Below are 16,912 nucleotides of genomic sequence, written 5' to 3' on the forward strand. Positions count from 1 at the left end.
TACAAACTAAGATCATACTGAAAAAATTTCATCAGATGTTCCAATATGAGTCTTTTGTAAGATTAAATACCTTTTGATAACTGACTCCAAGCTCACATTTTTTGAGTATTTGTTTTTCACTATCAGCATTATGCAATTTTCTAATCATAAATGCTGCAAATAAAAGAAATAAAAGGCTTGGAAACATCCGTGTGGGTGTGTAATTACTTTAATTCTGTGATTCACTCACTGAAATATATGAACCTTTTATTAATGTTGTAAAATACTTAAAATAATTGTACCTTGAGAGGAGGCTCCAAGCGGAACATTTAAGGGGGAACTTAAAATTGTTTACAGTTTCTTCAGTGCAGCCAAAGTGAAACACACGGAAAGGTACGGAACTCACGAGGTAGCATTAGCTCCTTTTAGAAGGTTGTTTGAAAACAGGTTTGGTGTTTTAGGTAAATGTTTCCGTGTTTTCGTTAAAAATGTCTTCAGTTCAGCCTCAGAGAGAGTTTATGAACGAGCAGGTAACTCCTGCTGAAGAAACATTCACAGAGTTGAAAGAAATCAACGTTAAGATCGAGGAAGAGATGGAGGATCAGCGCAGACTGATGGATTTTACTCGGATACCGAAGATCATCTTACACCGGATAGGTACGAAAAACCTTCACGTTTTACTGATGATACAGGTTGAATAAAGTTGGAGATTTATTGTAGAGTTAGAGACTGGTTAACGAGCATTGAACGTAAAGAGCTTTTACACCAAACTGTAATAACGAATCCGCCCCAGCTGCAATTATTAAAGGGTTAAAAATGATCAACTGCGAACCGGACTATTATTCATCACATAATGTGACAATTACAGTTTGTGCCCTTATGCCTACCAACCAGATTAAGGAAGTTCCCGGTCGATTTAATCACTTCATGTTTGTTTGAGGTTGAGATGAAACTGCACATGAAAACGGCCCTTCATGAACCATTCAGACAAACCAACACAAAAGAGACACAATCAAAACTGTCAGATGACTTTATTACCCCCTGAATATAACTCAGAAAAAGTCCAAGCAGTTTGGATGCATTTGCAGAAAGTACGATGGCCACAGTATGAAAGACTTTCAGTCTTCAGTTCTGCTGCATGAACCGATCAGTACGTTATTGCTGCGTATCAGATGACGTAGCGCTGACGTAATCCAATACAGACGGAGGACAAGAAGTGAATGCAGCCCGTTTACTTTTATTGATCCAGCATCAAAATGCCTAAAGTCCGAGTCCTGTACGGTTGTTCCAACCGTTCTGATAGAGAGAAAGATAAAAGTTATTTTTGTTTTCGACAGTGTAACTTTTTGGACGAACCGCACAATAAATCATCCCGATCTGAACAAACATGGCGGAAGTCATGGTGGCGGTACATAGCTGGTTGATGAGTTTCTGTGTTGACGAACAAAGGTGCTGTAAATGTCCTGTTTTGTATTTTCAAAACTACAAAAAAATGCTGATTGATATTGATAGCTGAAAGTAACACTGGTGTTATGCCAGATTTACCACTATTTAATTTCATCAATTTATTTTATTCGATTACTCGATTAATTGTAAGAATAATTGATTACTCAATTACTAAAATATTTGTTTACAACAACACTACTATCCATCCAGTTATCATTAAAAACAATTTATTGACTTATTTCTTGTATTTATATGCTGAACTGCATACAAACTCTATGCATGTAAGTTATTCTGACAGAATAACGACCCGAATTTAAATTAAAGGTCAGTGTTAGCCCCGCCCTCCACTTTCATTGGGGAATTATTTTATGGTGACACTGCAGGAGCTGGATAATTATGATCACAACAATTAAGTGGATATTTAATAATTGTCTTGACTGGCTGCTAAGTTTCCATTTTAATAATGTAATGACATATTTAATAATTTGTGTATTAAATAAACTGTTTAAAAAATTATATGATTGTCCCTTTTCACCTTTCATATTTAATCTTCCAAATTGTCCAATATTTTCAATAGGATCATTTTTCCATTATTTTCTGCATGTTAACAACAATCACTCCACTGTTACCAATTCTGCTGCGAATCGCAGGAAAGTAAAGTCTGAGATTTATTCATGCTTTTGAAAGTTTGTGTTGAGTGTGTGAGTGGATCAATGTCTGACAATATCAATGGATGAGATTAAAAAACCCTTTAGTGTTTTGCATTTAGTGTTAGGCATTTTATGTCACTCTTTAATGTGATATATATCCTGTAGTTACATGGAGGAAGAAAACTTTATGCAATATTTGTCAGAAAGCCACTAAGTTAAGCTATCACCATCTTGTTTGCTCACCTGGAGGTCAATAATATAATATTTTGACTCGCATCAAATTCCATTCTGGTCAGAAGAACTTCATTGGTTGAGTTAATTTTCAGTCTTGTAAGATTGTAATTTTATAATAACCCAAGAAAATCCTGTTTTGATGCATCAAGACTTTAAAGTGAATTATTCCTTGTTTGATTGACATTTAAAAGTTTTTGTTTTGTCTTATTGTCCAGATCTCCCACAATGTTGTGTGTTTAAAGAGGAGGAGGTTTTCAATGAAACAGAACCACAGAGGAACCAACTCATCTCTCATGACTCTCCAGAAACTGAGAGCCAGGATCAGGAAGGAAGCAATTCTGAAGACCAAGGAAAAAAGAGAAAGGAAGAACAGAAACAAAAGGAGAAATATGAGAAAACCAAAGAGCAGAATGGAAGAACTGATGCTAAAAAACAAAAAAAGCACAAGAAAGCTCACGCAGAGCAAAAATTATATTCATGTAAAATTTGTGATAAAACCTTTTCTGAAAAGAATAATTTGATGAGACACATAACTCACACAGGAGTGAAACCTTTCACTTGTTCAACCTGTGGGAAAAGTTACAGACAAAAACATGGTTTAATTTATCACATGAGAATTCACACAGGTGAAAAACTGGCCGTGTGTGTGACCTGTGGAAAAGGTTTCCATGACACCAACAATTTAAAGAGACACATGAGAATTCACACAGGTGAGAAGCCTTTCTCCTGTGGGTCCTGTGGAAAAAGTTACAGTGAAAGAGGGACTTTAACTCAGCACATGAGAATTCACACAGGTGAGAAGCCTTTCTCCTGTGGGACTTGTGAAAAAAGTTTCACTCGAAAAGACACTTTAAATGCTCATATGAAAATTCACACTGGTGAGAAGCCATTCTCTTGTGGGACCTGTGGAAAGAGTTACAGTGTAAAAAAGCTTTTAACTCATCACATGAGAATTCACACAGGAGAGAAGCCTTTCTCCTGTGTGACCTGTGGAAAAAGTTTTACTCGAAAAGACACTTTAAATGCTCATATGAAAATTCACACAAATGAGAAGCCTTTCTCTTGTGGGACCTGTGGAAAAAGTTTTACTCGAAAAGACACTTTAAATGCTCATATGAAAATTCACACAAATGAGAAGCCTTTCTCTTGTGGGACTTGTGGAAAGAGTTACAACCATAGACAGAGTTTAACTCATCACATGAGAATTCACACATGTGCGAGCCCTTTCTCCTGTGGGACTTGTGGAAAGACTTACAGTAAAAGAAAGTATTTAACGACTCACATGAGAATTCACACAGGGGAGAAACCTTTCTCTTGTGGGACCTGTGGAAAGAGTTACATTCAAAGACAGAGTTTAACTTATCACATCAGAATTCACACAGGTGAGAGGCCTTTTTCTTGTGGGACCTGTGGAAACTGTTTCACTAGAAAAGGAAGTTTAAATGCTCATATGAGAATTCACACAGGTGAGAGGCCTTTCTCCTGTGAGAGCTGTGGAAAAAGTTTTTCTCAAAAAATCAGTTTAAATTTTCATATGAAAATTCACAAAGGTGAGAGGCCTTTCTCTTGTGAAACTTGTTCAAAAGGTTTCTGGACAAAAACAAATTTACTTGATCACATGAGGATTCATACTGGTGAGAAACCTTTCTCATGTCAGACATGTGGAAAAAGTTTCAGATTGAAAAAGAATTTACTTGAGCACATGTGGGTTCATACGGGTGAGAAGCCTTTCTCATGTGGGACCTGTGGAAAGAGTTACAGTCGTAGAAGTATTTTAACTCATCACATGAAGACTCACACAGACTAGAAGCCTTTGGCCTGAAACAGAGCCGACCCTTTTGGCGTCCAATCCAATGGAAATTCTGGTCGAATAATGTACACATACACTAAACAACATTATTGTGAATAGGGCCTTGCCGTTTACGTTTGTTTCACTGTGACTGCGTCTTTCACTGTCCAACCAAAATAGATCTAAGGTTTACTTTTGCTGACCAGCTTCTTTTCTTAGTCATGTTTTATTCTCAGTCACATTTGTACTTGACCCTTTCACTGCCGGTGCTCTGATTGACCCATTGACCTGCATGTGACAGTATTTGGGGTGACAGTTAAATGGTTAAGATCCACATTTCAGTTATTTAAACATATTAAATCATTGAAATGTTCTTTTTTTCACTATGATTAGAACTCTAATCATAGTGTTCTATAATTTGAACACTATCAAAGATCTGGTAAGATTTTTATTTAGATCTAACCACAGAGAGGTTTTTATTTTTCCAAATGTTTTCCACAGAAGTCATTGTTGTAATTTGCTATGAGAATTTGTTTGTACATATAAAGGTTTGCACGTGTTGAAAAAGTCTTAAACTATGTACTAGTATTTTGAGCAGAATCAGGCCTTGTGCCAGAAAACCTGCTAAACCCGGTGGTCGGGGCACTGAGGCCGTCCACCGTGTTTTTGCATTAAAAGATGTTCAGTAGACGGGAAATGTAAAAATATTTGTGGGTAATTGTATGTTACGGGGAAATGTCGCCTATGAAACGCTGTTTAGACCCACAAGTAGTCTTAAAAGCGAGAAATACTATTAATATATCAAACATTTGCACTTCTGTTTAATCCAAATTACGTCAGCGGCTCCATAAAGACCCCCAGACACTTTGAGGACCCCCCATAAATGCTAATGTTTTATGACAGATACATAAATGTAACATTTATTTATTTAGATGATCAATGCTGCTAAATTTGATTTAATGGTTTCAGCATACATAAGTGAAAATATTTTAAATTATTTGACATTTAAATTTAAGATTTTACAGAGCTGGCAAGTTTACTTTGTAAAAGTTCAAATAACAAAATTAATGATTAAACTTTTTTGTTATCATATCTACAATCAGATGCTGTGAGTTTAATCTTTGAGTTTGAGCTCCATTTGTTCAAAAATATAAATTAGTAAACTGACTGGTTTTAGGTTAGACAGTTAAACTACTACTACTAAAAAAAAGGCAAAAAAAATCAGTCTTTGTGTAATTATTCTTTATACTGAGCTTCATTCGGCTGAAATAAACGAACCTTTCAAAAATATTCTACTTATTTTACATATTAAAAAGTGGCAAAAAGCGGAAAATTCAGAGCGGAACAAAAAACTCGTTTACAGTTTCTTCAGTACCGCCAAAGTGAAACACGGAAAGATACAGAGCTTTAGCATTAGCTGTTTTTTTGTTGGAAGGTCGTTTGAAAACAGGTTTGGTGTTTTCGGTAAATATTTCCGTGTTTTCAATAAAAATGTCTTCAGTTCAGCCTCAGAGAGAGTTTATCAACGAGCAGGTAACTCCTGCTGAAGAAACATTCACAGAGTTCAAAGAAATCAACGTTAAGATCGAGGAAGAGATGGAGGATCAGCGCAGACTGATGGATTTTACTCGGATACCGAAGATCATCTTACACCGGATAGGTACGAAACACTTTCACGTTTTACTGATGAAACAGGTTGAGTAAAGTTGGAGATTTATTACAGAGTTACAGACTGGTTAAGGAGCGCTGAACTCAAAGAGTTTTTACACCAAACTAAAACACTGTAATAGCAAATTTGCTGCAGCGTTAAACATCAAATGCTTAAACATTATCAACTGCCACCTGGACTATTATTCATCATATAATGTGACAATAACAGTTTGTGGTCCGTGGCGCCCTTATGTCTACCGAACCAGTTTAAGGAAGTGCTGGTTAAATTTTGTGTTTAATTACGTTATGTGCAGATTTAAAATTAAATTTCAGACACAAGGTCCAAACTAAAAAATTAATAATACAAATTTTTTTTCTTGCTTTTAATACCGATAACCTATACTTTTCTCATTCCAAAACCAATAGCGACAATAACCAATAACTGGAAATAAAAAAGGCTGGTGAACAAAAATGTAAAGTTTTAACGTCAATATAAACAAGAGCAGCTGACTTTTTAAAAATGTGTACAGTTTTGAAATGAAAATCTATTATTAATCATTTTGCAAAAAATGTATCAACAGAAACCAAATCTCAAATGAATGAATCTATTTTAATAAAGTTAATTACTTATTGATGTTAAAAAAGGTCTCTAGAATTAATCAGGTATGTAAAATAAATACAGTGAAAAAATTGGATTCCACATATTAAAATATATAAAATCTTTCCCTCTTCCCATGTATAATAAGAAGGAAGATCAATTAAACAAAGCACTTAAGAAATGAAATATATCTGATGTACACATCAGGGGCCTATCAAAATGTAACTATTTTTATAAACGGCATAATTGTAATATTAGTTTTAACAGTTAACACATGTAACCATACAGTGAGTGTTTTTGTAATCGTATGTAAAGATTAACAGCAACAGACTATAGTTTAACATAATGTTGACCTGTAATGTGTTTCACACACAGATGTCACTATCGGACCATAATATTAGGGAATTGTCAGAATAATGCGGTGCTGAGCGCAGTAAAGGCCATACTTGTAAACCGATTTATAAGCTCATTAGGGTTACTGTCAGGCCCGGCGGCATGGGTGGGCGTTGGGGGGCATTGCCCACCCACAGAGTCAGCTGTGCCCCCCCTGGACTGGAAGCTGTTTCTTTTTATTTTTACCTCAGAGTGGCCAACTTTCTATTATTTTTATCTTGATTTGATAAAGTAGGGGCTCTTGCAGCTGCCGTATGTGTGGCACTTCAGCTGTTACAACTGCTCAGTCCATTGTTAACGTGTCCTAACGTGTTTTTCCAAGCCGCCTTTAAACGCCTTAAGATGCTCGCGCCAGTTTTACACCTGTGCAGCTGTCAAGGAGACGTGCTGCTGTGCAGAGACGGGTGTGTGTCTGGCAACACTCCGGCCTTTGGAAAACTTTCCACAGCTTTCCAAAGTAACATAGTGAGTCGAGTGATGCTGCTGCAGGTTATGTTAGCGTGCGTCCACACCAGCCCTGTTTAGTCCGCTTCAATTAGACTCTATTTCGTTTGTCTAGAAAGTCCGATTCATTTGGGGAGTCTGAATGCAAATTTGAATGCCAAAACGGACTAAAAAAGGGAACTCTGAACTGCCTAAAAATCTCGGTCTGGGTCTGGCTGAAGTGAACTCTGAAACCATTTGTTGTTTCTCTTATTTTATTTACTTTGTATATTTAAAATGTCATTAAGTGTTTCTTAGAATTTAAAGTTTATTGATCTTTCAGAATGTGTTCTTGGATTATTATCAGCATTACATTACTTGAAATTGGTCTCAAAACACCAATAATATTGTTTATTGCAAAAAATGACAGTCTGAACATCACCCACTGAGAAAGAAGTCATGTCAGTGCAGAACATTCAACCGTTCCCTAATGGATAATAATCTCAAATGAAATTTTCTACAGGAAGTCTTAAGTACCTCTATGCCACCAAACAGGAAGTGGCTATAACTTCAGCCAAGAAGGTTTGGTTTCTGCCAAATTTTGAATACTCCTCTTTGGAGCTAAACTGAGCCTGAGTGAAGATAATACAGAGTCTTTGTCATTGTATTGCTTAGTGGCGATATGCAGAATTGATTGGTGGAGTTGGAGTACGTCGATCGGTGACAAGTTTGCAGTTGCAACATACTCCAGAGCGTTGCTGAGCTGCGAGGGCAACTTTAATTTGAATTGTTTCAGTAATAAACAACAGATGTTTTATGCAGAGGATTTGAACGGAGACATGAAACCTACCAAAAACATCAACAGGATTTAAAACGATCATTTTATCTTTCTTTTTAAGGTGAACTAGAAAACAAACTGTTCTCATCATAAAAGATTTTCGACATAAAACTGTGTGTAAGACTCTTAAATCAAGCTGCTTTTTGGAATATTTCCGTTGGGGAGCCACTAGGTTATCTGTCGCCATTTTGCTTTCTCACCAGGAGGTCCATACTATATATTGACTGATATGAAGTTCCCTTCTGTTCAGAAGGACTAAATTGGTTAAGTTAATTTTCATACTCGTAAATTTGTCATTTTAGTCTTTGAATTACTTGAAAAGGCTTCAAGTGATTAAAGTGAAGGGCTTGTTCTTTTACTCACATTTAAAAACTTTTGTTTTGTCTTTTTCTGCAGATCTCCCACAGTGCTGGGTGTGTAAAGAGGAGGAGGTTCTGATTGAATTCACAGATTGTTCCAAGGAGGAGAACTCCATTTTAGAACAAGAGGAACCAGAAGCTCCGAAGATAAAACAAGAGCAAGAGTTCAAAGAGGAAGAGAAGCAACTCTGCATCAGTCAGGATGAAGAGCATCTTGTGCTGAAACAGGAGACTGATGACATTTTGGTGATTCCTCTTAATGTGCAAAGAATCCACAATGAAACAGAACCACAGAGGAACCAACTCATCTCTCATGACTCTGCTGAGGATGAGAACCAGGATGAGGAAGGAAACAATTCTGAAGACCCAGGAAAACAGAGAGATGAAGAACAGAAACAAAAAGAAAGATGTCAGAAAACCACTGATTGGAAAAGTAAAACTGACACTTCAAAGCAAAAAACACACAAGGAAACTCATCAACACCAAAAATTATATTCTTGTAAAATTTGTGATAAAAACTTTTCTCAAAGCACATACCTGACAAAACACATGAGAATTCATTCAGGCAAGAAGCCTTTCACGTGTTCAATCTGTGGTAAAAGTTACATTCAAAAGGTCAGTTTAATTTATCACATGAGAATTCACACAGGTAAAAAACCGTTCACATGTTCAACCTGTGGAAAAAATTTTTCTGAAAAAAGTACTTTGAATGTTCATATAAGGACTCACACAGCTGAGGAGATTTTTTCATGCATTAATTGTGGGAGAAATTTCAGTAGGCAATCAGCTTTGAACAATCATATGAAAATTCACACAGGTGAGAAACCTTACTCATGTGTCACCTGTGATAAAAGGTTCATCAGTAGATCCAGATTAAATCTCCACATGATGATTCACACAGGAGAGAAGCCATTCTTATGTGGCACTTGTGGAAAAAGTTTCCGATTCAAATCTAAGTTACTTTTTCACATGAGAATTCACACAGGTGAGAAGCCTTTCTCATGTGTGACCTGTGGAAAAAGTTTTGCTGTGAAAGACCATTTAGATCAACACATAAGATGTCACACAGGCGAGAGGCCTTTCTCGTGTACTATCTGTGGTAAAAGTTTTACTAATAGGTCTGGTATAACTTGTCACATCAGAACTCACACAGGTGAGAAGCCTTTCACATGTGTGACCTGTGGAAAACGTTTTGCCCAAAGAACTGGTTTAAGTTATCACATCAGAACTCACACAGGTGAGAAGCCTTTCTCTTGTGTGACTTGTGGAAAGAGCTACCCATCCAAATCTCGGTTAAATTGTCATAGGAGGAGTCACACGACTGAGAGGCGTTTCTCATGTCTGAGCTGTGAAAAGAAATTCTTTACTAAAATTGTTTTAGCCACTCACTTGAGGACTCACAAAGGGGAAAAGCCTTTCTCATGTGTGACCTGTGCAAAAACCTACAGAGCCAAATCTCATTTAAAACGTCACATGATGATTCACACAGGTGAGAAGCCTTTCCCATGTGAGACATGTAGAAAAAGTTTTCGAAGCAAATACGAGTTACTGAGTCACATGAAGATTCACACAGGGGAGAAACCTTTCTTGTGTGAGACCTGTGGAAAAAGTTTCCCTGTAAAAGTTTGTTTAGATCAACATGTTAGAGGTCATACAGGTGAGAGGCCTTTCACGTGTACTACCTGTGGAAAAAGTTACATTGCAAGAAGCAGTTTAGTTTATCACATGAGGATTCACACAGGTGAAAAGCCTTTCTCTTGTGTGACCTGTGGAAAAAGTTTTCGGTGCAAATCTCAGTTAACTAGTCATATGGTGGCTCACATGAGTGAGAAACCTTTCTCATGTACAAGTTGTGAAAAAAGTTTTTTAAATAAAATTAGTTTAACATGTCACATGAGGACTCACACAGGTGAAAACCCCTTTTCTTGTGTGAATTGTGGGAAAAGCTATCAAAGCAGAACTAATTTAAATCGTCACATGAGAACTCATACAGGTGAAAAGCCTTTTACTTGTGTGACTTGTGGAAAAAGCTTCCATAGCAAATTTAGTTTAAATCGTCACATGACGATTCACAAGTGAGGAGCCTTTCTCATGTGTGACCCGTGGAAAAAGTTTCACTCATAAAATGAAGCTTAACTGTTCATTAAAGAACAGCATAATGTGAACCTCCATGACATTTTTTTATTTTAAGACAGCTATTAATCAAGTATTTTTTTTAAAATGATGTATTTTTAGAAGTGATATTTGTAGTGTAGTATTCAGTGTACATTATTATACATTGAATATAGACGTATCTCAGTAATCTATAAGAAAGACTACACTAAAAGCATGAAGATATGGTGTTATACATTGTGGAGCAAAAGTCTAATAAACAGAAACTGTTAAACATGCACAACACCCACATTTCTGTATTACATTTGTTTGTTTTTTTGTTACCCCTCCAGGGGGTGTTTTGTGGGCTCTAGTGTCTGTTATATGAAAGTAGGCTGACGGGGAGAGGTCATACAGCAAATATCTTCGGGTCCGGGAGTCGAACCTGCGTCGAGGACTGAAGACCTCCAAACAGGGGTCGTGCTAACCCCTACGCCACCACGGCACACCCATTACATTTGTTTTTTAGTGGCTTGATGTTCTGCTACAATTTTAAAGGTCATGTTTTCATTACCTGTAAATGGGAAATCATCATATTTAAAAGAAATAAAGGGTCTTGCATATTAATTTGTGTGGTTTTTATGTATATAATATGTTAGATTTATTGATAAAATGTCTGGACTAAATTGGCTTTCAAGCAATATTCTAATTTATTGAATGAATCTATAAATCGCTGCATACTGTGTGTTGGACAGTGTTGTCAGCAACACAGGAGCTCCACAAGGAACTGTCCTCTCTCCCTTCCTCTTCACGCTCTGTACATCCAACTTCAGCTGTTGCACTCAGATCTGTCGTCTCCAGAAGTTCTCAGATGACTCGGCTGTGGTTGGTTGTATCAGTGAGGGCGATGAGACTGAGAGTCTCTGTGTTCCTCTATAATACATGTAGTCATCCACTGTTTAGCTTTAAAACTTAGTGACATCCTACAAAACTATAACCTGATATAATAATATTCTAAAGGTAAAAAGGTAATTTTATATTGCACATTTTCAGCAACAAGACAATACAAAGTGCTTTACAAGAATTAAAAGGAAATACAAATAAACTAAAGGAAAGCGCAAAAGAAAAAATACCCAATGTTGATCTAAGTATGTAAGCTAGGTGCTCTGTTCAGGGTTGGTACATAAGTATAAGTAAGTAAGTAAGAATCCTCTGGTCCAATTCATTCTCTGGGTTGGAAGAATAGGAGTCTAAAAAGTCATTGCTAATGTAGGTTTTCTGGATTCTAAGTTTGTTCCAGTTCATTTTCTGGGTTGCAGTAATAGGAGTCTCTCTGCATACTAATCTAAAAATGAATCTAAGAAATTAAATATTAATTTAAAAATATTTAAAAAACTGCTTTACAAAATAAATAGATCATACTCAAAGAAATTTGAGAACAGAAGTAAAAGGCTTTAAACATCAGTTTGTGTATAATTACTCTATATTTTATTTCACTCATATTTTATAAATGTCCTGGTTTCATTTGTTCTGAACATAAACTCACCAAAAAGTGAAATAAAAGCTTTAAAACATTTTAATATGAGTAATTCATGTGTTTCCTTTGAACCGAGCTACTGGAATAGCTCCGTACACAAGAGTGGACTGATATACTGAAATCAATTAACTTTCAAAAATATTAATTTATTTAATAAAACTATGTTAAAATATGAAACTAAAAGTCAAAAATTCAAAGCGGAACGGAAAGTCGTTTACAGTTTCTTCAATGCAGCCTCAGTGAAACACACGGAAGCTAAAAACAAAGAGCAGACAGTAACGTTAGCTTTAGTTTAGTTAGACGGTAGTTTGAAGACGAGTTTGTATTTTAGATAAATCGTTGGGTGTTTGTTTACGATAAAAATGTCTTCAGTTCAGCCTCAGAGAGAGTTTATCAACGAGCAGCTAACTCCTGCTGAAGAAACATTCACAGAGTTGAAAGAAATCAACGTGAAGATCGAGGAAGAGATGGAGGATCAGCGCAGACTGATGGATTTTAGCCGGATACCAAAGATCATCTTACACCGGATAGGTACGAAACACACTTATCTTTACTACAGACAAAGATAGTAAATATATCTTACTATATTTAATATCAGTTTAAGAAAGTACCGATAAGAGTTTGTGTTTAAAATGATTCGTTTTAATTGTGTTTTCTGCGTTATTTCAACTGAGCACTGGGTTACACCTGTGCGGCAGCGAAGGAGACCTGCTGCTCAGGTGTGTGTCAGAATCATGGCAGCAAACCAGCAAAACACAAAGAACTTTGCAGAGTTTTTCTCCCCAAACTAACCGACTGAGTTGAGTAAAGTTGTTGGATGCAGGTAATGTTAGCTAAAACATGACTAGCTAATGCTAATATAGCACTTTAAGCTCGTCAACAAGCAGCCTGTAGGGTACTGATGTTGTCTATGTTCAAAAGTGTGTAGTACTTGTTACTTTCACACGAGTAACATTTTTTGAAAAAAGGTATTTATAAGAGTAGTTTTACTGCACTGCACCTTTTTTCCTTTTACTTGAGTTCTATTATTATTGCTACATATATTAAACTCTGTAAAACTCGTCTGGAGCCGGGCTGACAGCAGGTTGCTCAGTTGTTTCTTTAACTGGATACTTGCTGCATTGTGCCTGCAAGTTTTTTGTAAGCTTTTGTCAAATAAACATCATACAACCAGTATGCATTTATTTAGCATTTATAGCTGAATTGAAAAGTTACCAGCCAACTCTTGTGATCTGTATTCAAATGTGATAATTGATTCAGAATTAATTCTCAAAAAGGTTGATTTCTAATTCAAGCTACTAAAGCATTACTTCTTCTGTCAATTAGTCTAAATTAATCTTTCTTAAATTAGAGCTAATTGGCCTCACCAAGAAAACACAGCAGTGGAGTCATCTAAATTACTACTTTTATTAATAATTGTCCTAAGCAATAAATAGTTATTTACAGCCAAGCCAGACTCTGTCATTGACTGCCAGTCCTTTACTCATTATGTCATTTGTTGCTTCACCTGTAGTCACTCATAAGATTCCCTAAAACTAGTTGAGCATTGGTTGAGTTTGGGATCTAGAACTTTATCTGTTCTGTCAAAACCTGCCTGCCGTTTCTGTATTCATTCAACTCTCAAATTCAAAAATAGTTTATTAATCCCAAAGTGACATTAAATGTTGTAACTCCTTAATTTAGATTCTTCAAAGAGTTATTGAAGATAGTGATGGATGTTGGAAGGAAACATTTCTTGTAGCAGTCTGTATTACAGCAGACCTGAAGAAGCCTCTGACTGAAGAAGCTCTGCCTTCACAACACAGTCTGGTGAAGAGGATGGTCAGGATTGCCCATAATTTTCTTCTTTTTATGAAGAATCCTTCTTTGCATGATCATCTCCAGAGGTTTCACAGTCGTCCCCAGAACAGAACCAGAACCAAACCAGGCTTCTTTAGCAGGCTGTAGAGCTTTTTTATGTCCCTGGCTCTGATGCTGCTGCGCCAACAGACGACAGTAGAATAGATGACGCTCTTACCAACAGTCTTATAGAAGATCTGCAGCATCTTGGTACAAACTTTGAAGGATCTTATCTTCCTCCAGTGGCTCTGTCCCTACCTCCTCTTCTTCTCCCATGATGGAATTTGGGTTTGATCTAAACCCGTTCCTCCTGAAATCAACAACAGTTTTCTCCTTTGTATAGTTATCATGTTTCACATCCAGCACTTCTGATACAAAACCCTGGTAAACTACAACTCTTTTCCCCTTCAAAGTAAATTTTCCTTTTGCCAGGCCATACCTTATTGCTTTTGTTTCATCTTTTTGTCCAGATTTTCTCCAAAACTGTGTGTCTAAAGAGGAAGAGGTTCTCAATGATCTCCGCAACCAGGAAGAGAACTCCACTTTAGACCAAGAGGAACCAGAACCTCTGCATATAAAACAGGAGCAAGAGGAACCAGAACCTCTCCAGATAAAACAGGAGCAAGAGGAACCAGAACCTCTCCAGATAAAACAGGAGCAAGAGGAACCAGAACCTCTGCATATAAAACAGGAGCAAGAGGAACCAGAACCTCTGCAGATAAAACAGGAGCAAGAGGAACCAGAACCTCTGCAGATAAAACAGGAGCAAGAGGAACCAGAACCTCTCCAGATAAAACAGGAGGCAGAGGAACCAGAACATCAAGAGTTCAAAGAAGAAGAGAATCAACTCTGCATCAGTCAGTATGGAGAACAGCTTGTGCTGAAACAGGAGACTGATGACATTTTGGTGAATCCTTCTGATGTGCCAAAAACAAAAAATTCACAAAAAATGCACAAGAAAGCTCATCCAGAGAAAAAAAAATATTCTTGTAAAATTTGTGATAAAGCCTTTTCTCGAAACAGTTTCTTGACTGCACACTTGGTAACTCACACAGGAAAGAAGCCTTTTACATGTTCAACCTGTGGAAAAGGTTACAATCAGAAAAGTGGTTTAATGTATCACATGAAAACTCACACAGGTGAAAAACCTTTCAAATGTGTTACTTGTGGAAAAGGTCACCATCAGAAAAGTGCCTTAAAGAGACACATGAGAACTCACTCAGTTGAGAAGCCTTTCTCTTGCACAACCTGTGGAAAAGATTTCAATGACAAAGCAATCTTAAAGAATCACATGAGAATACACATGGGTGAGAAGCCTTTCTCATGTACGTCCTGTGAAAAAAGTTTTCCCAATAAACAAAGTTTAGTTGTTCACATGAGAATTCACACAGGAGAGAAGCCTTTCTCGTGCAAGACATGTGGACGAGGTTTCTCTCAAAAAGGTAATTTAGTTATTCACATGAAAGGTCATACCGGAGAGGAGCCTCTCTCATGCACAGCTTGCGGAAAACGTTTCCTTACCAAGTCTTGTTTAAACATTCATATGAGAATTCACACAGGTGAGAAGCCTTTCCCTTGCACAACCTGTGAAAAAAGATTTGCCTATAAGCACACTTTAACCATTCACATGAGAATTCACACAGGAGAGAAGCCTTTCTTATGTCTAATCTGTGGGAAAGGTTTTGCTCAAAAAGGTGGATTAGCCACACACACCAAAGGTCACACAGGTGAGAGGCCTTTCAGCTGTAACACTTGCAGGAAAAGTTTTAGTAAATCAACTCTTTTAGCTACTCACATGACAACACACACGGGTGAGAAACACTTCTCGTGTGGGACCTGTGGAAAGAGTTACAGTAAAAAAAAGAATTTAACTTATCACATAAGAATTCACACAGGTGAGAGACCTTTCTCTTGTGCCACTTGTGGAAAAAGTTTCCGAGGCAAATCTAATTTGCGTTATCACATGAGGACTCACACACGTTAGAAGCCTTTCTCATGTGTGACCTGTGGAAGGTTTCAGTCAGAAAGGCAGTTTCATTTATCACTAACTAAAGGCTGATGACACTCCAGTGTCACGCAGGATTCTTTCCACACTACTAGCTTTGTGTAACATAAACCTCAAGCATCAAGGTGTTCAGTACCTTTCTGTTTGGAAGAAGAGTAATTACAATCACATTTTTATAACTGTAGTTTAAAACACTTTTCTAATAGTAGGCTTTGTTAAAATATGTAGGAAAATTCTCATTATTCTGTTTCTTTTTCGTCATTTAAATTGGAGTTTCCAGGTGAAATTTTAATGGTGGATTCTAGAAAATCAATGGGTATAAATGCTGTGAGTTAACTTGTAAAGGTTTTGGTGCCCTTAGCGTGACTTTATCCTTCGTTGTATTGACACCTTGTTTTTTTTAATGATTTTGGTTAATGGATAAATGTTAGCTGGTAGGTTACGATTTTCTTTTCTTAATTTCCTGTATCCATTTCTGACTCAGGACAAAAATACTGCTGATTATATAATGGCAACAACACAGATGTAAGGGTTACTAAGTTCCGATATAAATCTGTGACATATATATCACACACACACACACATATATATCCATCCTCCCATGGTTTTAAGAGCGATAAGGTCTCATAAAACCTCATGCGCTTTTACAAGTTTTTCTTTCTTGTGTTGTTTCGGGAATTGACAATCTGACGGTACCAGAACATCTAAACAGTGATGTCCAGATTTTAAAATTGTTTTAAACACAAAACTGTTTTTTTAAACCTATATTTTCTTAATCTGTAACATGGTTTTATTGTTGTGATTTATATTTTTGGATACCAGAAAATGTATTGATGATATAGAAAAGCGAGTTCTAAAAAAACTGCTGCTGTATAGTTCTTAAAAATTAAAGTTATTTTTCCATAATGATAGTCTTTTTTTTTTCTCCATTTTAGTTGTCATGGGTTTAGTGATGCTTCTGACCCACATGCAGATAAACTCAGCCAAGGATATGGTTTTAAAGGTTTATTTACAAAATGAAATTGCAAATGTAGAGGTTGCAGGAAATACACAGTGAGGAACCAGGATATTGCAGGAGATG

At 36.7% G+C, this 16,912-nt stretch overlaps 2 protein-coding genes across 7 annotated transcripts in view; both read left to right on the top strand.

The window, feature by feature from the left end:
• Positions 1-16,912, top strand: part of LOC122820925 (zinc finger protein 420-like) — a 175,621-nt gene that overhangs the window by 15,330 nt on the left and 143,379 nt on the right. For 3 of the 6 annotated variants that reach the window (XM_044098635.1, XM_044098637.1, XM_044098636.1), the window contains exons 1-3: positions 327-636; positions 2,525-3,691; positions 5,600-5,758. In XM_044098635.1, coding sequence (XP_043954570.1) covers positions 468-636; positions 2,525-3,691; positions 5,600-5,758 — 1,495 coding nt within the window. In that variant the 5' untranslated portion in view covers positions 327-467. Of the gene's footprint in view, positions 1-326; positions 637-2,524; positions 3,692-5,599; positions 5,759-8,396; positions 11,078-16,912 lie in introns of those variants that run through there. The other 3 variants (XM_044098631.1, XM_044098632.1, XM_044098633.1) reach the window with 2 other exon arrangements.
• Positions 12,217-16,816, top strand: LOC122820973 (gastrula zinc finger protein XlCGF57.1-like). Its single transcript, XM_044098740.1, has 2 exons — positions 12,217-12,518; positions 14,297-16,816. The coding sequence occupies exons 1-2, from the start codon at positions 12,350-12,352 to the stop codon at positions 15,808-15,810; spliced, it is 1,683 nt and encodes a 560-aa protein (XP_043954675.1). The 5' UTR covers positions 12,217-12,349; the 3' UTR covers positions 15,811-16,816.

The sequence above is a fragment of the Gambusia affinis genome, linkage group LG18 (genome assembly GCF_019740435.1).
Source record: "Gambusia affinis linkage group LG18, SWU_Gaff_1.0, whole genome shotgun sequence".
Taxonomy (NCBI): Eukaryota; Metazoa; Chordata; class Actinopteri; order Cyprinodontiformes; family Poeciliidae; genus Gambusia; species Gambusia affinis.